The sequence below is a fragment of the Nomascus leucogenys genome, chromosome 12 (genome assembly GCF_006542625.1).
Source record: "Nomascus leucogenys isolate Asia chromosome 12, Asia_NLE_v1, whole genome shotgun sequence".
Classification (NCBI taxonomy): domain Eukaryota; kingdom Metazoa; phylum Chordata; class Mammalia; order Primates; family Hylobatidae; genus Nomascus; species Nomascus leucogenys.
The window spans coordinates 42241687-42257741 of record NC_044392.1 but is presented as its reverse complement, the minus strand read 5'-3'; the positions used below and the strand labels follow the sequence as shown (position 1 = coordinate 42257741).

At 49.7% G+C, this 16055-nt stretch overlaps 2 protein-coding genes across 3 annotated transcripts in view; both read left to right on the top strand.

Moving 5' to 3' along the window:
- Nucleotides 1-2730, top strand: part of CADM3 (cell adhesion molecule 3) — a 32213-nt gene extending 29483 nt beyond the window's left edge. For both annotated transcript variants that reach the window (XM_030824148.1, XM_030824147.1), the window contains one exon: nt 386-2730. In XM_030824148.1, the coding sequence (XP_030680008.1) occupies nt 386-504 (119 nt within the window). In that variant the 3' untranslated portion in view covers nt 505-2730. The remainder of the gene's footprint in view (nt 1-385) is intronic.
- Nucleotides 2731-3062: 332 nt separating this feature from the next.
- Nucleotides 3063-6030, top strand: ACKR1 (atypical chemokine receptor 1 (Duffy blood group)). The gene is made up of 3 exons (XM_030824149.1): nt 3063-3150; nt 4436-4514; nt 4991-6030. The coding sequence occupies exons 2-3, from the start codon at nt 4494-4496 to the stop codon at nt 5978-5980; spliced, it is 1011 nt and encodes a 336-aa protein (XP_030680009.1). The 5' UTR covers nt 3063-3150; nt 4436-4493; the 3' UTR covers nt 5981-6030.
- The last annotated feature ends 10025 nt before the right edge of the window (nt 6031-16055 follow it).

Below are 16055 nucleotides of genomic sequence, written 5' to 3'. Positions count from 1 at the left end.
TAATTCTAGCCAGTGGCCTGACTCCATAGGCTGGCCATACATAAGCCAGATCTCAATTGCTTTGCTCATGAAGCTGACATAGCAGATCCCCCGTCACCAAGTTGCGTGCACACGCATGCGTACACACACACACACAGTTCTCTTTCTTGCTTTGTATTATAGATGAGATTCTACTTAGGGGTAGGATTCATTATTCATGAAGGGTGTGGTCAGGTGAGGCATGTTGGAAGCAAAATGTGAATTAGGTAAGGTGGAGTAGAAGAGAGCTATTGGCAAGAGAAAAATTACTTGAGCAGTGTGTGAGTGGGTGGGTGAGAAAGTGGGCAGGGTGGACTCAGAGGTTGGGAAGCTGCTCCTGAGAGGAGAAGCCTCTGTCTCTACACAGGAACCTACCTGACACATGAGGCGAAAGGCTCCGACGATGCCCCAGACGCGGACACGGCCATCATCAATGCAGAAGGCGGGCAGTCGGGAGGGGACGACAAGAAGGAATATTTCATCTAGGGGCGCCTGCCCACTTCCTGCGCCCCCCAGGGGCCCCGTGGGGACTGCTGGGGCCGTCACCAACCCGGACTTGTACAGAGCGACCCCAGGGCCGCCCCTCCCGCTTGCTCCCCAGCCCACCCACCCCCCTGTACAGAATGTCTGCTTTGGGTGCGGTTTTGTACTCGGTTTGGAATGGGGAGGGAGGAGGGCGGGGGGGAGGGGAGGGTTGCCCTCAGCCCTTTCCGTGGCTTCTCTGCATTTGGGTTATTATTATTTTTGTAACAATCCCAAATCAAATCTGTCTCCAGGCTGGAGAGGCGGGAGCCCTGGGGTGAGAAAAGCAAAAAACAACAACAAAAAAAACAAAACCCTGGAGTGTTAGGAGGAGAGTGCAGGTAGAGGGGTGAGGAAGGGTAAGGGGCAGGGCTGGTTGGGAGCTGGGGGCTCTCACCAGCCCTCCTTTCAGTCTCTACAACAGAGCAGCTTCCCAGACTTCTCCAGGAACCCAGAAACGGGATGGTTCTCGGCAAAGGTTGGGAGTGGCTTTCCCTCTGGTAGCCACACACCTGAGCACTACGGACAGGGAGGCAGGTGCCACCCTGACACCCCTCTTCAATAGCAATGGGAAAGTGATGAGTGGGGGAGTCCTGAGGAGATGTGGCCTGCAGAAGACACGCAGCCATGCAGGGACCCAGGGCTTTAACCTGGGGAGGACGCAGGTCCCTGCAAGGAAGAGTAGATTTGGAGAGGAAGGATGGAGGTGGACTATCGCCCCATTCCCCCAGCAAATGAACAAAGCTGGGCCCTTTCCATAGGAACTGCCCTTGGAGATAGCAGAGTGTGGCTGCCCCTCCTTGCTCCAGCAGCTGTGGGAGAGGCACTGCTCTGGGGCCTGAACTGCCTCTGCTTCCCCCGCTGAGGGGCCCCTCACTCTTACCCAAGACTCTGGATTGTTGCACGGCAACCGCTCCTCCCATGGCATTGCTCAGCAACTACTCCTCCCATCCTGGCCACCCTGTGCCCCCTTCCTGGTCCCAACGCCAGCCCTTAGTCCTTCCTCCCTCAGCAGCCAGGCAGACATAACAACAAAACTACTAAAAGGAGCTTCACTGCACCGAGCTGTTTCCTGCCCAAACTAAGGGAATAATGTGAACTGTGTGCACATGTGTGTAGTGTGTATGCATGCATGCATGTGTGCGTGTGTGTGCATGTGTGTGTGAGTGAGAGACAGAGCGAGGGCCTGAGGAGGAGGGCTAAGAGCCAGGGGTCCTGGGCAGGTGGACAGGGCTGTGGGACATGTTGGGGAGGCTTTGGGAATGGGGTATTCCTAGTCAGGGTTCACACCTCACCTGGGATGTTGTTCCATGCTGGTATTTCCTCTGCCACCCCCGATGCCCATCTGTCTTGGAGAAAGGAGTCCCCAGGTGTGTGTTTGCCCAGCTGTCCATTCTATCTCTCCCTTAAACACAGAGCATTCAGCTCTTCCCTGGATTTCCCTCCTCTGAGCCATGGAGTCAGTGCCACAGCCTTTGCTATGCACCTCTCAGGCCTCTCCTTGGCGTTGACCCTGGAATGACCTACCACCACCTATTTTTCCCATAGTCTGTACCCAGTGAGTTGAAGGCTGGGTCCCCACCCTTCCTTTTGGTTTCCTGTCTTCCTTCTCATGGCCCCAGCTGGTTGCCATGGAGATGAGGTTCCTGGTCCTCCCTGTCCTGGCCGGACTGCCCCGCCTCAGATCCAGGATGCCCTTGGCATCGCTCCCACCCTCCACCAGCTTCTCCTCCCTGGTCTGACAATGGGCAAGCAAAAAGGGGCAGCTGCGATCTAGCAGGCCTGCCCACCCCCCTTCAGTTCAGGTAATATAGTTGTGAATCTTCTGGCCGCTGGTTAGGGCCCTGGGCACCACAGGCAGCCCCTCACCTAAGCCAGGGCCTATACTCCTCTTACAACAGCAAGGGAGCCCTGGGGCCCCAGGCCTGTCGAGCTTCTTATCTCCCAGCACCCGCTTTTGGGAAAATGACTTTTCCTCTTTGAGCTGAACCACTCTGTCCATATTACACAGAAGCCATATTTGTATGGGGGGTGGGAGGGAGAGGGGCTGTTGTGCTGTGTGTGTCTGTCCAGGGGTGGGGGGGTGGGGGAAGGGAGCAGGGAGGGGACCGTGTATCTTTATAATCTTTCTAACTCTCCTGTGCTAATCTCAGAGGGGCCACCCTCAATATATCTGGATTATCTGTGTCATTCAGCTGCCTCCTTTCTGCTCCTCTTGCTGCTGCTGGGATGTGTGTATGTGAGGGTCTTCTTCCCATACTCCTTGCACCTGGTGCCTGGTGCCTCAAAAGGTGGTGTGTCCCTTGCCAGGCCACTCCCAAGGATATCTATGTACAGCAACAATATAACTCTACAAGGGAGAGAAGTGTATTCACTTCCTTTTGCTAACCCCTTCCTTTCCGGAGAGTGTCTTGGGGGGCATCTGACTGCTTCCCCCCACCCTCTGCCAGACATCGCTGGAGAATGTTAAGACGGCGATGGAGACACCATCAACGCCACCCTGGAGAGCATCACCAGACACCACCAGACCAAATTCACTTTCCAGCCCCTGCATGTTGAACCTGAAACTTGAGCTAGTGTCTTGGGAGAAAAGGGGGAAATCTCTACGAGGTACCCATCCTTCTGCACCTTAGGTCTGAGGTGCTTGGCCCCCTAGGAAGTCCTACATGAATGAGACAGAAGGTCCTTAACAACACTGGGGATGAAGCAGCCGATGCTGTTTTGGACAAATGAAACAGTGTCCCCTAACCAGCCCTTTCTATCTCATTGCTCTGACTTGGACACGCCATGGCTCACCGATCCCAAAGTCCCCACTATGTCTCCCCAGCTGAGGAAATAAAAGCAGAAAGGGGTGATGAAACAGTGAAGATCCTTGGGAAACAGCTGAGGAGGGGAGGCAGGGGGAAGAGGCCACTAAAAAAGTGAAATGGGCTTAGGAGGATCGGCCTGCCTGCAGGGTAGATGCCCTAAATTCTCTCTGCTGGCCAGCTCTGCCCCTCAATGAGAAACTTCACATATTGCTAAGATGCCTGGCCAATGAAACAGTTCCAGAGACTTTATGTGCCCCAGTAGAAATATGAATAGAAATCACTCTGTGGGCAATGGTCCCATTTTAAAATATGCTGTCCCATTGTCCCCTAGAGCCTACTCTAACTTGTCAGACCATGTATTCCACTTCATATGCAAGAGGCATGCACTGAACCCATAGGTGGCTGGGCAAACACCCAATAGCTCCCTGAAATGGCTTCATTATGCAGCCTCGACAGCCACGCCAACCCTCCCACTCTCACACTGAAACACCCAGACCTAGAGATAGCCAGACACACCCAGACACCCGCCAAGCCCCTCACATACAGATATATGCACACTGATACACAGCAAACGTACACAGAGATCAGTACACACAAAGAGCTCACGCCCACATGCACACACCCCTCAGGTGGGACAGAGTTGACCACCACCACCTTTCTCTCAAACGCATGGCTTTTGAACTGCCTTTCCTTGGATCAAGTTCAAGGGGATGGAGGAGCAGTGAGAGTCAGCCACCCTTCCCCTCCAATTTCCCAGCACCTCCCTTATCTCTGCCTCACAAGTCACCCAGCCCCCCTCTCTTCCTTCCTTGTGCTTGAAGAATCTCTACTTGCTGGAAAGCCCCCGGTTTTCTCAATCTCCCTTTCCACTTCGGTAAAATGCCCACTTTCTTGTCCCCACCTTTTTCCTGAGTGTAGTCCCAACCAGTCAAATCCAGCCTCAAAACAGGAAGCCCCGAGGCCAGTGCCCCCCAATAGGCCTGAGGCTTGTGCAGGCAGTGGGCGTGGGGTGAGGCTTCCTGATGCCCCCTGTCCCTGCCTGGAACCTGATGGCCCTCATTAGTCCTTGACTCTTATCTTGGAAGCACAGGCGCTGACAGCCATCCCAGCCCTTCTGTCTTCGGGCCTGAACCAAACGGTGCCATGGGAAACTGTCTGCACCGGGTGAGTATGGGGCCAGGGCCCAGAGTCCCTTACCCCTATGCCCCTCATTTCCCCCGCTGTTTGCCCCTCAGTCTTTATATCTCTTCCTTTTCCTCTTCATCTTTTCTCCCTTCCTTCTTTTTCCGCTTCCTTTAAAGTCTTTTTCCTTCTCCCCTTCCTGTGCTAGCCTCCTAGCTCCCTCTTGTGTCCCTCCCTTTGCCTTTGAGTCAGTTCCATCCTGGTCTCTTGGTGCCTTCCCTTCTGACCTTGCACTGCTCCTCCAGCCCCAGCTGCCCTGGCTTCCCCAGGACCGTTCCTGCTCCGGCTCTTCAGGCTCCCTGCTTTGTCCTTTTCCACTGTTCACACTGCATCTGACTCCTGCAGAGACCTTGTTCTCCCACCCGACCTTCCTCTCTGCCCTCCCCTCCCACCTGCCCCTCAATTCCCAGGAGACTCTTCCGGTGTAACTGATGGCCTCCTCTGGGTATGTCCTCCAGGCGGAGCTCTCCCCCTCAACTGAGAACTCAAGTCAGCTACACTTTGAAGATTTATGGGATTTTTCCTATGGTGAGAATGATTCCTTCCCAGATGTAGACTACGATGCCAACCTGGAAGCAGCTGCCCCCTGCCACTCCTGTAACCTGCTGGATGACTCTTCACTGCCCTTCTTCATCCTCACCAGTGTCCTGGGCATCCTAGCTAGCAGCACTGTCCTCTTCATGCTTTTCAGACCTCTCTTCCGCTGGCAGCTCTGCCCTGGCTGGGCTGTCCTGGCACAGCTGGCTGTGGGCAGTGCCCTCTTCAGCATTGTGGTGCCCATCTTGGCCCCAGGGCTAGGTAGCACTCGCAGCTCCGCCCTGTGTAGCCTGGGCTACTGTGTCTGGTATGGCTCAGCCTTTGCCCAGGCTTTGCTGCTAGGGTGCCATGCCTCCCTGGGCCACAAACTGGGTGCAGGCCAGGTCCCAGGCCTCACCCTGGGGCTCACTGTGGGAATTTGGGGAGTGGCTGCCCTACTGACACTGCCTGTCACCTTGGCCAGTGGTGCTTCTGGTGGACTCTGCACCCCGATATACAGCACGGAGCTGAAGGCTTTGCAGGCCACACACACTGTAGCCTGTCTTGCCATCTTTGTCTTGTTGCCATTGGGTTTGTTTGGAGCCAAGGGGCTGAAGAAGGCATTGGGTATGGGGCCAGGACCCTGGATGAATATCTTGTGGGCCTGGTTTATTTTCTGGTGGCCTCATGGGGTGCTTCTAGGACTGGATTTCCTGGTGAGGTCCAAGCTGTTGCTGTTGTCAACATGTCTGGCCCAGCAGGCTCTGGACCTGCTGCTGAACCTGGCAGAAGCCCTGGCAATTTTGCACTGTGTGGCTACACCCCTGCTCCTCGCCCTATTCTGCCACCAGGCCACCCGCACCCTCTTGCCCTCTCTGCCCCTCCCTGAAGGACGGTCTTCTCATTTGGACACCCTTGGAAGCAAATCCTAGTTCTCTTCCCACCTGTCAACCTGAATTAAAGTCTACACTGCCTTTGTGAAGCGGGTGGTTTCTTATTTTGTCTGGGGAGAAGAAGGAGAATGGAGAGAGACATTTTTATGTCAGACTTTCTTGCCAGTGTCTGTTTCTATAGCTGGCCTGGGAAGAAGGTGAATAATGAATAAATACCCTCAGGGTACACAGATATTCTCTTGAGGTGTGGGGTCACTGCCATCTCAAGGGAGAAGGGAAGAGGAACCAGAGCATGAGGGGAGTCGCTAAACCAAAAAAACCAGAAGGGATGGCTTAGCTGGAAAAAAAGCTGTTCTGGGAAGCAAATGGAATAGGAACCCAAACTGAGAGATAAACAGGGAAGAGTGATGACAAAGCCCAGAGTAATACCACCTCCCCATGTCCTACCTGCCCAGCCTCTCTCTGTCTTCTGTCTCCTCTCTGGCTTTGTTTAGTGATTAGGACGGTGGTGGGGAAGGTGAAAGAAGCATCCCAGGGGATGTTACTAAGTTCAGGGAACATATCAAGATAATTTAAAAAGCCACTTCCTGGGAGTCATCTCTCCCAGGTTCCTCAGCATGACCTGAATGTACGTGTGCGTGTGCGTGTGTGTGTGTGTGTATACATCTGTTTCTCGATCTGTTAGAATCTACCTTTATGTTAGATGTATGCATGTAAAAACATATGTCCACCCACGAGCTTGCATCTCTGTCAGCACCTGAACTGCGCACACCTGTGCCTGTGCACTGACTTTTCCCAGGACCCAAACCCCCACTCAATTCTGCACCCATCCCTGTTCACAGGATACAGAATCGGGATTTATGACTCACTCCTTACACAAATGAGTTTTCTTTACCCTGGTTTTTAAGCCTAGTCTTTTCTGTGTAGGATGTGTGGAGGGAAGAAAAGATCAAGAAGTTGTGAAGGGTGGAGAAACTTGAAGGGGGAGGCCCTGATCTGATTCATCTTCTGCTTGGAATTCCCTGAATTTCCCTTTCAAAATCTCAGCTTTTGAAATAAACCTTTATTTCCCAAATACATCTTTCCTTCCACCTTCCACACAATACCCCAATCCCCTGGGCACCTCTTTCCCAAATATACCCCTGATTCTCTGGCTGCTTAATCATGACCTTTGAGATTTTTCTCAGCCTCTACCTACCCAAGTTTAGATGGCTGGAAGGACAGAAGCCCCTCCTCATTAAGGGCACAGCTTTTACCACCAAGAGCAGATTCACCCTCTACCCAAGAGGCTACAAAACAGTTAGTTCCTACCTCTAACCCAACTAAAGGCTGGGGAAACTTGAGCAGATACGTTCTGTCAGTTGAACCCAATTACCATCTTTCCATTTTCCTAAGATATGCTATACCTGGTTTCTTTACTAAAATGTTTCTGCTTGACTCTCTGGGCTTGGGAATAGTAGGTGAGTGCGGGAGAGGTGCAGAGATGAGTTAGAATAGCTTAGGCAGGAGGGTGCAAAAAGCTTTAGGGAATTTTCCTGGGTGGGTGCCACGACAAAGCCTCTAAATCTCCCACCTCCTGTCTCTTAGCAACCACCAGGTTAGCTCCTGATTGGTTCGTCCTAAATTGAAAGGCGGGATTTAGGGACCGATTGAGACGCGGGAGACATTCTGAAACAGAAAAGAAGGGAAAGAAAATGAAGAGAAAGCAAATAATTTACAAACCTAAATTATGCTCTGGTTTCCAACCACAGTTCATGAATGTGTTCTAGTATTTTTCCCCCGCTTTTTTTTTTTCCAGGCTCCTCTCAATATCCCCCTCCCGTCCTTGACCACTCTTCCAATTCTACCAGATGTTGCTGTCCTCCCTTACAAGGTACTGATTTGGAAGCTGACCTAGTTGAGGAGGAGGAGAGGGCATTTTTGACTCCCTGAATCTTCCAGTGTCAACCTGATGCAAGGGAGGCTTAATTTAAGACCACTTGGCTTGTCTTATCTGCCCCCGACCCTGTGCCTCTGGATAGAAATCCCTGGTCAGTCAGTCCAGTTAGAAAGAACCTCAGACTCCTGGGTAATAGCTTGGCAGCTCTCATGGCTTTCACAAAGGAAAAGCAGCTGCAGAAGCCCGAAGCTGCTAAGAGGTTAGGGTGGGCTGGAGACAGTGCCCCACCCCCGCCCCCTGCTACATCCTCCTCATCCCCACCCCCACCGGGATTGTTCCAGGCCTTTTGGGCTGCCCTTTCCCTGCCATTACCTAGGCAGCACTTGGAGAGCTCCTCCTTAAGTCTAACCTGGACCTCAGTCATTTCTTTAAAGCTTCCTTGGGGACCTGCCACCCCATGCATTTAACCCACTACATGCCATCAACCACTCTAAAATTGGTCTCAATCTGGCATCTTTTCTGCAACCCTTCAGGAATACAAATCCTGTCTCCTTAGAGCCCTTAAGAATTTAATCTTAGGGTTGGCAGGGACTTTAGCTGTGTATGAGATATTGGGCCTCCTGGCTAAAGAAAAAAATCCTCTCAGAATGATGAGAGCCAGGGAAGCAAGCTCTTGGGAAAACACAGGACCCTGAGGAAGGTCAGTTTGCTTTGCTTTCCAAAGGAGAGAGATCTATTATTCAAGGGAAGTTTGAACATCACATTGACGCTCATAGTTCATTTATTCCAAGCTGAGGCCCCTCCCTTAGGATTTAGAAAACAAATGCTTGGTCCTCACACCCTTTTTCCATTCCTATTTCCCTATCCCCCAACCCCATCACCACCTTCTTCCCTCAGAGGAATTCTGATTGAGAACTTCACTGGGATTTCAAACCCAATTCATCGCCAACTCTAATTGCCAGAGATTTGCATGAAAACCATCGTATGCTATCTAATTATTCTGACAACAGCAGCCCGCCGTCTGGGCACAAGGAGAATCGCAGTTTTAATTAACAATAATGCACCTTGCCGACAAATGTGATTGTTTAGGTTAATTAACAAGTCCAAGTCCTTCCAAATCATCTCTAGACATCTAGGTGATTTGGGCAGGAGGGGTGTGGGGAACACAGGGAGAGATGGGGAATGTTTAAACATCATTTCAGCAAAAATGCATGTTATCTTTCTTCTTTCCTGTAACTATCTGGTGAAGGGAAGAGAAAATCTCTGAGAGACTGGCTCTGGAAAATTGGTTGGGGAATTTTGGGAACATCTTCTTCTCTTCTTTTTTTTTTTTTTTTTTTTGAGACAGAGTCTCACTCTGTTGCCCAGGCTGGAGTGTAGTGGCAGAATCTCAGCTCACTGCCACCTCTGCCTCCCAGGTTCAAGCGATTCTCCTCCCTCAGCCTCCTGAGTAGCTGGGATTACAGGCATGCACCACCACACCAGGCTAATTTTTTGTATTTTTAGTAGAGACGGGGGTCTTACCAGTTTGGCCAGCCTGGTCTCGAACTCTGACTTCAGGTGATCCACCTGCCTCAGCCTCCCAGAGTGCTAGGATTACAGGCGTGAGCCACTGTGCCCGGCGGGAACATCATTTTAAGGGGATGTATCAGACATCTTTATGTTGCACTTAGATTTAGGAAACCTTTTGGACACATTTTTATAAATGAGAAGATTAAGTTCTTATAGCTCTCTAGCATCTTGAAATCATTGCCTGATTGTTTGCAAACTTGGTTTCTAGCATGAAAGCCTCAACTTCCCCACCAATGCCATTTGTCCTCAGCTTTCTTTATATGTTCCTACCACATCTGTGGTCATTTAAAGTTGCCTACTGCTTGTGAACCCGGGAGGTGGAGCTTGCAGTAAGCCGAGATTGCGCCACTGCACTCCAGCCTGGGCAACAGAGTGAGACTCCATCTCAAAAAAAAAAAAAAAAAAAAAAAAAAAAGAAGTTGCCTACTGCCTTTGATTTCCCAGATACCGTGTCAAGTTTCACCCTTGCCCTCTTCAAAGATAACTGTATTTTTTTCCTGGGTAGTTCTCTGTATCATGCAAAAATACATTGTATGTAGCTCCAAACTGTGCCTTTCATCTTTCTAGTCTTTCTAAGAGCATGGACCTAGTCTTCTTCCTCTAAATCAGGTATTACTAATGTTTAGGGGATAGGAGGAGGGTTATAGGCCTCTTAGAAAATCCAATGAAAGTAATAAAGTTACTTTTTAGAAAAATCCAATATTATACCCTAAATTTGGCATCTAGTTCTTTGCTACTACATTTGAGTTAATCCTGAGTGTTTCTGTACACTCTGACAGGACTTCCACGATTAGCTGGTGGCCTTGTCTCCCCATAGCTCAAGAAGCTTTACGCCCAGGGGTGAATTTTGTTCTTTGAAGGGGCAAATCTGTTTTCCACTTTAAGAGTCTTTGCACTTGATATCTCTTCTGCCCCAAATGCTCCTTCCTGTGCTCTTTATGTGACTGACAACTTCTTGTCCTTGGGGTCTCTGTGCAAATATCACCTCCCTCAGGAGTGATCTTCCCTGACATCCAGTGGAATGTAGCCTGGCCATGCCACACCCAATTAATTCTCTACCAGTTCACCTTGGATGTTTCCATTGTAGCATTTATCACGTTAAAATTTTATTTATTCGTTTATTTGCTTATCAGTTTACTGCTTGTCTACCTCCTCCCTCCAACACTAGAAAAGAAACTTCAACCATGCAGGAGTCCTTTCTCTGACTGGCACATGATCAGAGCTCAGGAAACATCTACTTAATACCCAAGTTAATTTCATGAATAAAGATTCATTGCCCACACTGGAACATTCACAGTCCAGAGAGGGAATAGGAACAAGTAAGCAAATAATTGATGCAGAAAACTGACCTCTTCTCCCTAAGTCCTCGAGAGCCTCTCCCATGTCATTCCAGTGTCTGGGGGCTGAAGAGGCTAGAGAATCTTCTGTAGATTTCTGGCCTGTGAACCTGTTTTTTTTGTGTGTCAATTCATGGCTGACTGGAGCTGAGGACTTCACCACAGTTCCTGAACCACGCATTAAAGAAAAAATGCTTCCTTTCCTTTGGGATACTGCCGGGTTTTTGGCCAGCAGGGGAAAGCTGGGAAAGGTTGTTATTTTTCATCTTTGCTTGAGGAAAAGTGAGTCACTGAGACTCCCCCAGAGTTCTGGGAGACAAAGTCCTTCACTGGCTCAGAATCAAATTCATAGTCCAGCCACCTCCTCAGATTGCATCATTCTCAGGGAGAGCCCACTGCCCCCCTTGGACCGAAAAGTCATCATGTTGATTTTTTTTCTTCGGTTTTCTCTCCTTCCTTTTAGTTTCAACTTAGCTCCCCTTCCAACCCTACCCCTTCCCCACCTGTGAAAGCTGGTTCCTACTCTCACCTTCTGGCCTCTGTCGCCCCCCTGTGGCAATTGATCTCTCTGCAGTTTTGGGAACAGGATCACCCTTTAAGGCACTTAAGGGTGTATAATTAATTTCATTTAAAGAATTTGTTGAGTACCTACTACATTCAAGATGCTAGTGAAAGTACTGGAATAGTTGGAAATGAATCATACACAATTATTGACATCAGAATCTCTCTGGACCCACCTGGTCCCCCATCCCCTTCCTTCCTTCCTTCCTTCCTTCCTTCCTTCCTTCCTTCCTTCCTTCCTCATTTCTCAAATTTTCCCAGTCCTCTCGCAAACAACCTTGAACAAATTTGGATCCCAGGACACACAGAAAATCCACAAATCCCTCAGTCACCTAGACTTCTCAGAGCAAACTTCTATTTCACAGTCAAAGGCCCATAGCAAATTGCACAGCCTCTAGTCAGTGGGTGTTCCTGTCTCAGTGTCATGTTCAGAAGTGTTCCTTACATGCAGACGCACAGAAGATACAAGAGCAAGAAGCTCTTGCCCTTTCACACTCCTCCAGGGTGGTTGCGGTGGATTCTGGAAGCCAATACACTGAAAGACAATTACCCAGAGTAGAGGGAATGGGTGTGGAGCCTTGGAGAAGGAAGTTCTTTACAAATTAGTTGGCCCTTTCCTGTCTGTGACCTGACGAAGAGGTGAGGAAGAAGTGGACTGTCTGTGCTATCTGCCTGGATGCTTCCAAAAACACGACCATGCTTATCCTCCCCCCATCATCTCCCTCAAGCCTCAGAACAGGGTTGTTCCCTTCACATACTGGGTTGATTGACAGGGGGGACTTCCATGGAATGCTTTGGGGAGTGTGACAAGAGCAAGGGAAGGGAAGGTCACTGGGATAGCAAATGTATGCAGAAATTAAATAAAATATAATAGAGATTATGCAAAACCTGCGTTTAAAAAATCAATTGCACAAAAACAGGATGGAAGATACCTGGCTCAACAGAAGTTCTTGTAAAAAAAAATTTAAAAGACTTAGAGGTTTCGCTTGGCTACAAGCTGAAGATGATTCAATAGTGCATGTGGTAGCCAAAACGCTGATGCAGACTCAAACTGCATTAAGAGACAAAGTGTACAAGATGAGGGAGTGCACAGCACCACCCCTGCCCTGGACAGGCCATATTTAGAATAGAGGGCTTGGCTCTGGGTACTGCATGTTTAAAGGCCACTAACAAATGAGAGTTCTTAAAAAGGGGGTGGCCAGGCTGGGTGCAGCTGCTCACGCTTATAATCGTAACATTCTGGAAGGCTGAGGTGGGCAGATTGCTTAAGCCCAGGAGTTCCAGGCCAGTCTGGGTAACATGATTAAATCCCATCTGTACACACACACACACACACACACACACACACACACAAATAATACAAACATTAGCTGGGCTTGGTGGTGTGTGCCTGCAGTATCAACTACACAAGGGGCTGAGGTGGGAAGATCCCTTGAGTCTGGGAGGTTGAGGCTGCAGTGAGCAGTGATTGTATCACTGCACTCCAGCCTGGGCGACAGAGTGAGGCCTTGTCTGAAAAAAGAAAAAAGTGAAGACAAGGGAGAGGGAACTGTGGCTAAAATGTTGACAATCTAGAGACGATGTTACTTCTACACGGAGAGACTAAAGGTGCAAGGGAGTCAGGGGTCGGGGAAATTTACAATGGAAATGTGTAGAAAATATATAGTTGTCTTTAACTCAACAGTTGTGCTATTCAAAAAGCATTAGGCATGTATGTAGCTTCAGAATTAGAAACACTGAATGAGAAGAAGTAACAGGGAGGCTGATTTTGGCTGAATGTTAGGAAGAGCTTTTGACAATTCAATCTGAGCCAGAGATGGGTGTCACATTCTGGAGGGAGGGAGGGAGAGAGGGAAGGAAGAAGTGGAGGGAGGAAGGAAATGCGTATGAGCAGACCATGTGTTAGGCACTGCTCTGTGTTCTTGTTTTACAGTGGTGAGCATATCAGATGTGGGCCTTGCCTTTGTGGTGTTTGGAGACTAAAGTGAAAGGCAGTAATTAGACACATAAACACACAAATAAATTACAAATGCTGTTATGAGATAACAGCATTTAAGAGAAATGCAAATAAAAAAATTGCTTCTCTGGTGCAAATAAGAGAAAGAAAACAAGAAGATAAAAGTGAGAGGTGACAGCGTGCTGGCAGCCCTCACAGCCCTTGCTCGCTCTGGGCGCCTCCTCTGCCTGGGCTCCCACTTTGGCGGCACTTGAGGAGCCCTTCAGCCCACCGCTGCACTGTGGGAGCCCCTTTCTGGGCTGGCCAAGGCGGGAGCCTGCTCCCTCAGCTTGCAGGGAGGTGTGGAGGGAGAGGCGCAAGCAGGAACCGGGGCTGCGCGCAGCGCTTGCGGGTCAGCTGGAGTTCTGGGTGGGTGTGGGCTTGGCGGCCCCGCACTCGGAGCGGCCGGCGGGCCCTGCCGGCCCTGGGCAATTAGGGACTTAGCACCCGGGCCAGCGGCTGTGGAGGGTGTACTGGGTCCCCCAGCAGTGCCAGCCCACTGGCGCTGCGCTCGATTTCTCACCAGACCTTAGCTGCCTTCCCGCGGGGCAGGGCTGGGGACCTGCAGCCCACCATGCCTGAGCCTCCCACCCCCTCCATGGGCTCCTGTGTGGCCCGAGCCTCCCCGATCAGGGCCACCCCCTGCTCCACGGCGCCCAATCCCATCGACCACCCAAGGGCTGAGGAGTGCGAGCGCACGGTGAGGACTGGCAGGCAGCTCCACCTGCAGCCCTGGTGCAGGATCCACTGAGTGAAGCCAGCTGGGCTCCTGAGTCTGGTGGAGATGTGGAGAACCTGTATGTCTACCTCAGGGATTGTAAATGCACCAATCAGCACCCACTGTCTAGCTCACGGTCTGTGAATGCACCAATCGACACTGTATCTAGCTACTCTGGTGGGGCCTTGGAAAACCTTTATGTCTAGCTCAAGGATTGTAAATACACCAATTGGCACTCTGTATCTAGCTCAAGGTTTGTAAACACACCAATCAGCACCCTGTGTCTAGCTCAGGGTCTGTGAATGCACCAATCGACACTCTGTATCTAGCTGCTCTGGTGGGGCCTTGGAGAACCTTTGTGTCCATACTCTGTATCTAACTGATCTGATGGGGACGTGGAGAACCTTTATGTCTAGCTCAGGGATTGTAAATGCACCAATCAGTGCCCTGTCAAAACAGACCACTGGGCTCTACCAATTAGCAGGACGTGGGTGGGGCCAGATAAGAGAATAAAAGCAGGCTGCCCGAGCCAGCAGTGGCAACCCGGTCGGGTACCCTTCCACACTGTGGAAGCTTTGTTCTTTCGTTCTTTGCAATAAATCTTGCTACTGCTCACTCTTTGGGTCCACACTGCTTTTATGAGCTATAACACTCACCACGAAGGTCTGCAGCTTCACTCCTGAAGCCAGCGAGACCACGAGCCCACTGGGAGGAACGAACAACTCCAGACGTGCCGCCTTAAGAGCTGTAACACTCACCACGAAGGTCTGCAGCTTCGCTCCTGAGCCAGCAAGACCACGAACCCACCAGAAGGAAGAAACTCCGAACACATCAGAACATCAGAAGGAACAAACTCCAGACGCGCCACCTTAAGAGCTGTAACACTCACTGCGAGGGTCCACGGCTTCATTCTTGAAGTCAGTGAGACCAAGAACCCACCAATTCCGGACACAAAAGTAATTCGGGTTATGAGTTCATAGCTACAGAAAGGATCCAAGCTATGGCTTGATGGTAATAAATTATCAAAATGTCACAGAAAGCATCCCCTGAATTGGGTTAAAGCTGGGACCAGTCCAACTGCTTTCTTTCAAATTGGCAATACATTGGAATCACCTAGAGGAAGATTTTCAATAGTCCTTGATCTGATCCAAGATACCATTAATCATAATTTTTGGAACTAGAAGACTCTGAAACTCTATGATAATATGTTAAGTGAAAGAACTAGACTAAAATGCATAATCTTTGATTCTGGTGTCTGGGTTTCACTTGTGATGACTTTAGTCTCTTTGCTTGGGTTATGGAACTAAATTCCTCTGGTGCAGAGCTAGGATAACTTTGTCTCTTCAGGAGACCAAACAACGAAGGGATTCCTAGCCAGATATGCACCTAACCTGAATTTTTCCAAGAGGTGGGTACCATTCCAGGCACTAGCTGCTGCAGAGAAATTGTAGCTGGTTCCTGGGGTCCCTCTAGTGGTCAGAAGCTGTCACTTCAATTCTCTTCTCTTTGGCCCAGGTTTGGCCAGAGAATTTGCTGATATGGGCTCTAAGAGGGATGCGGGAGTCACGCAAAAAGCAGGCAGAGAAACCTAAATACATGTATATTTCAGAAGGTTCTTCTCTATAATTAACATTAAAAATAGAGGTGACATAACTCAGGAATTTCTTTCCAAATTTTTCCTGACCCTTTTTACCTTGTCTTGGCTAATTTAAATTTAGAGAAAGAAGGGAGTTGACGGAGATACAACTTTTAGAAATCAGAGTAGATAGCTCCCCAGGATACCAGGCCATCAGTTAGGGTTTCCAAGTTTCATTTTCATTCCCTGGCAAAATGCAAAACATATCAGAGTTGGGTAGTCAGATAGAGCACTGGGTTGAGTAGGGAGATATGAGTTGTGCATTCTGAGCTGTGACACTTCGCAGCTTTCTAAGTTTCTAAGAGAAAAAGCAGGTAATGACGCCTTCCTTGCCTGGCTCACAGGTCTGATGTAAAGATTAAATGCACTGACAGATGTGGAAGCTCTGAAATCAGTTACAGCTGGGAGGAAATAC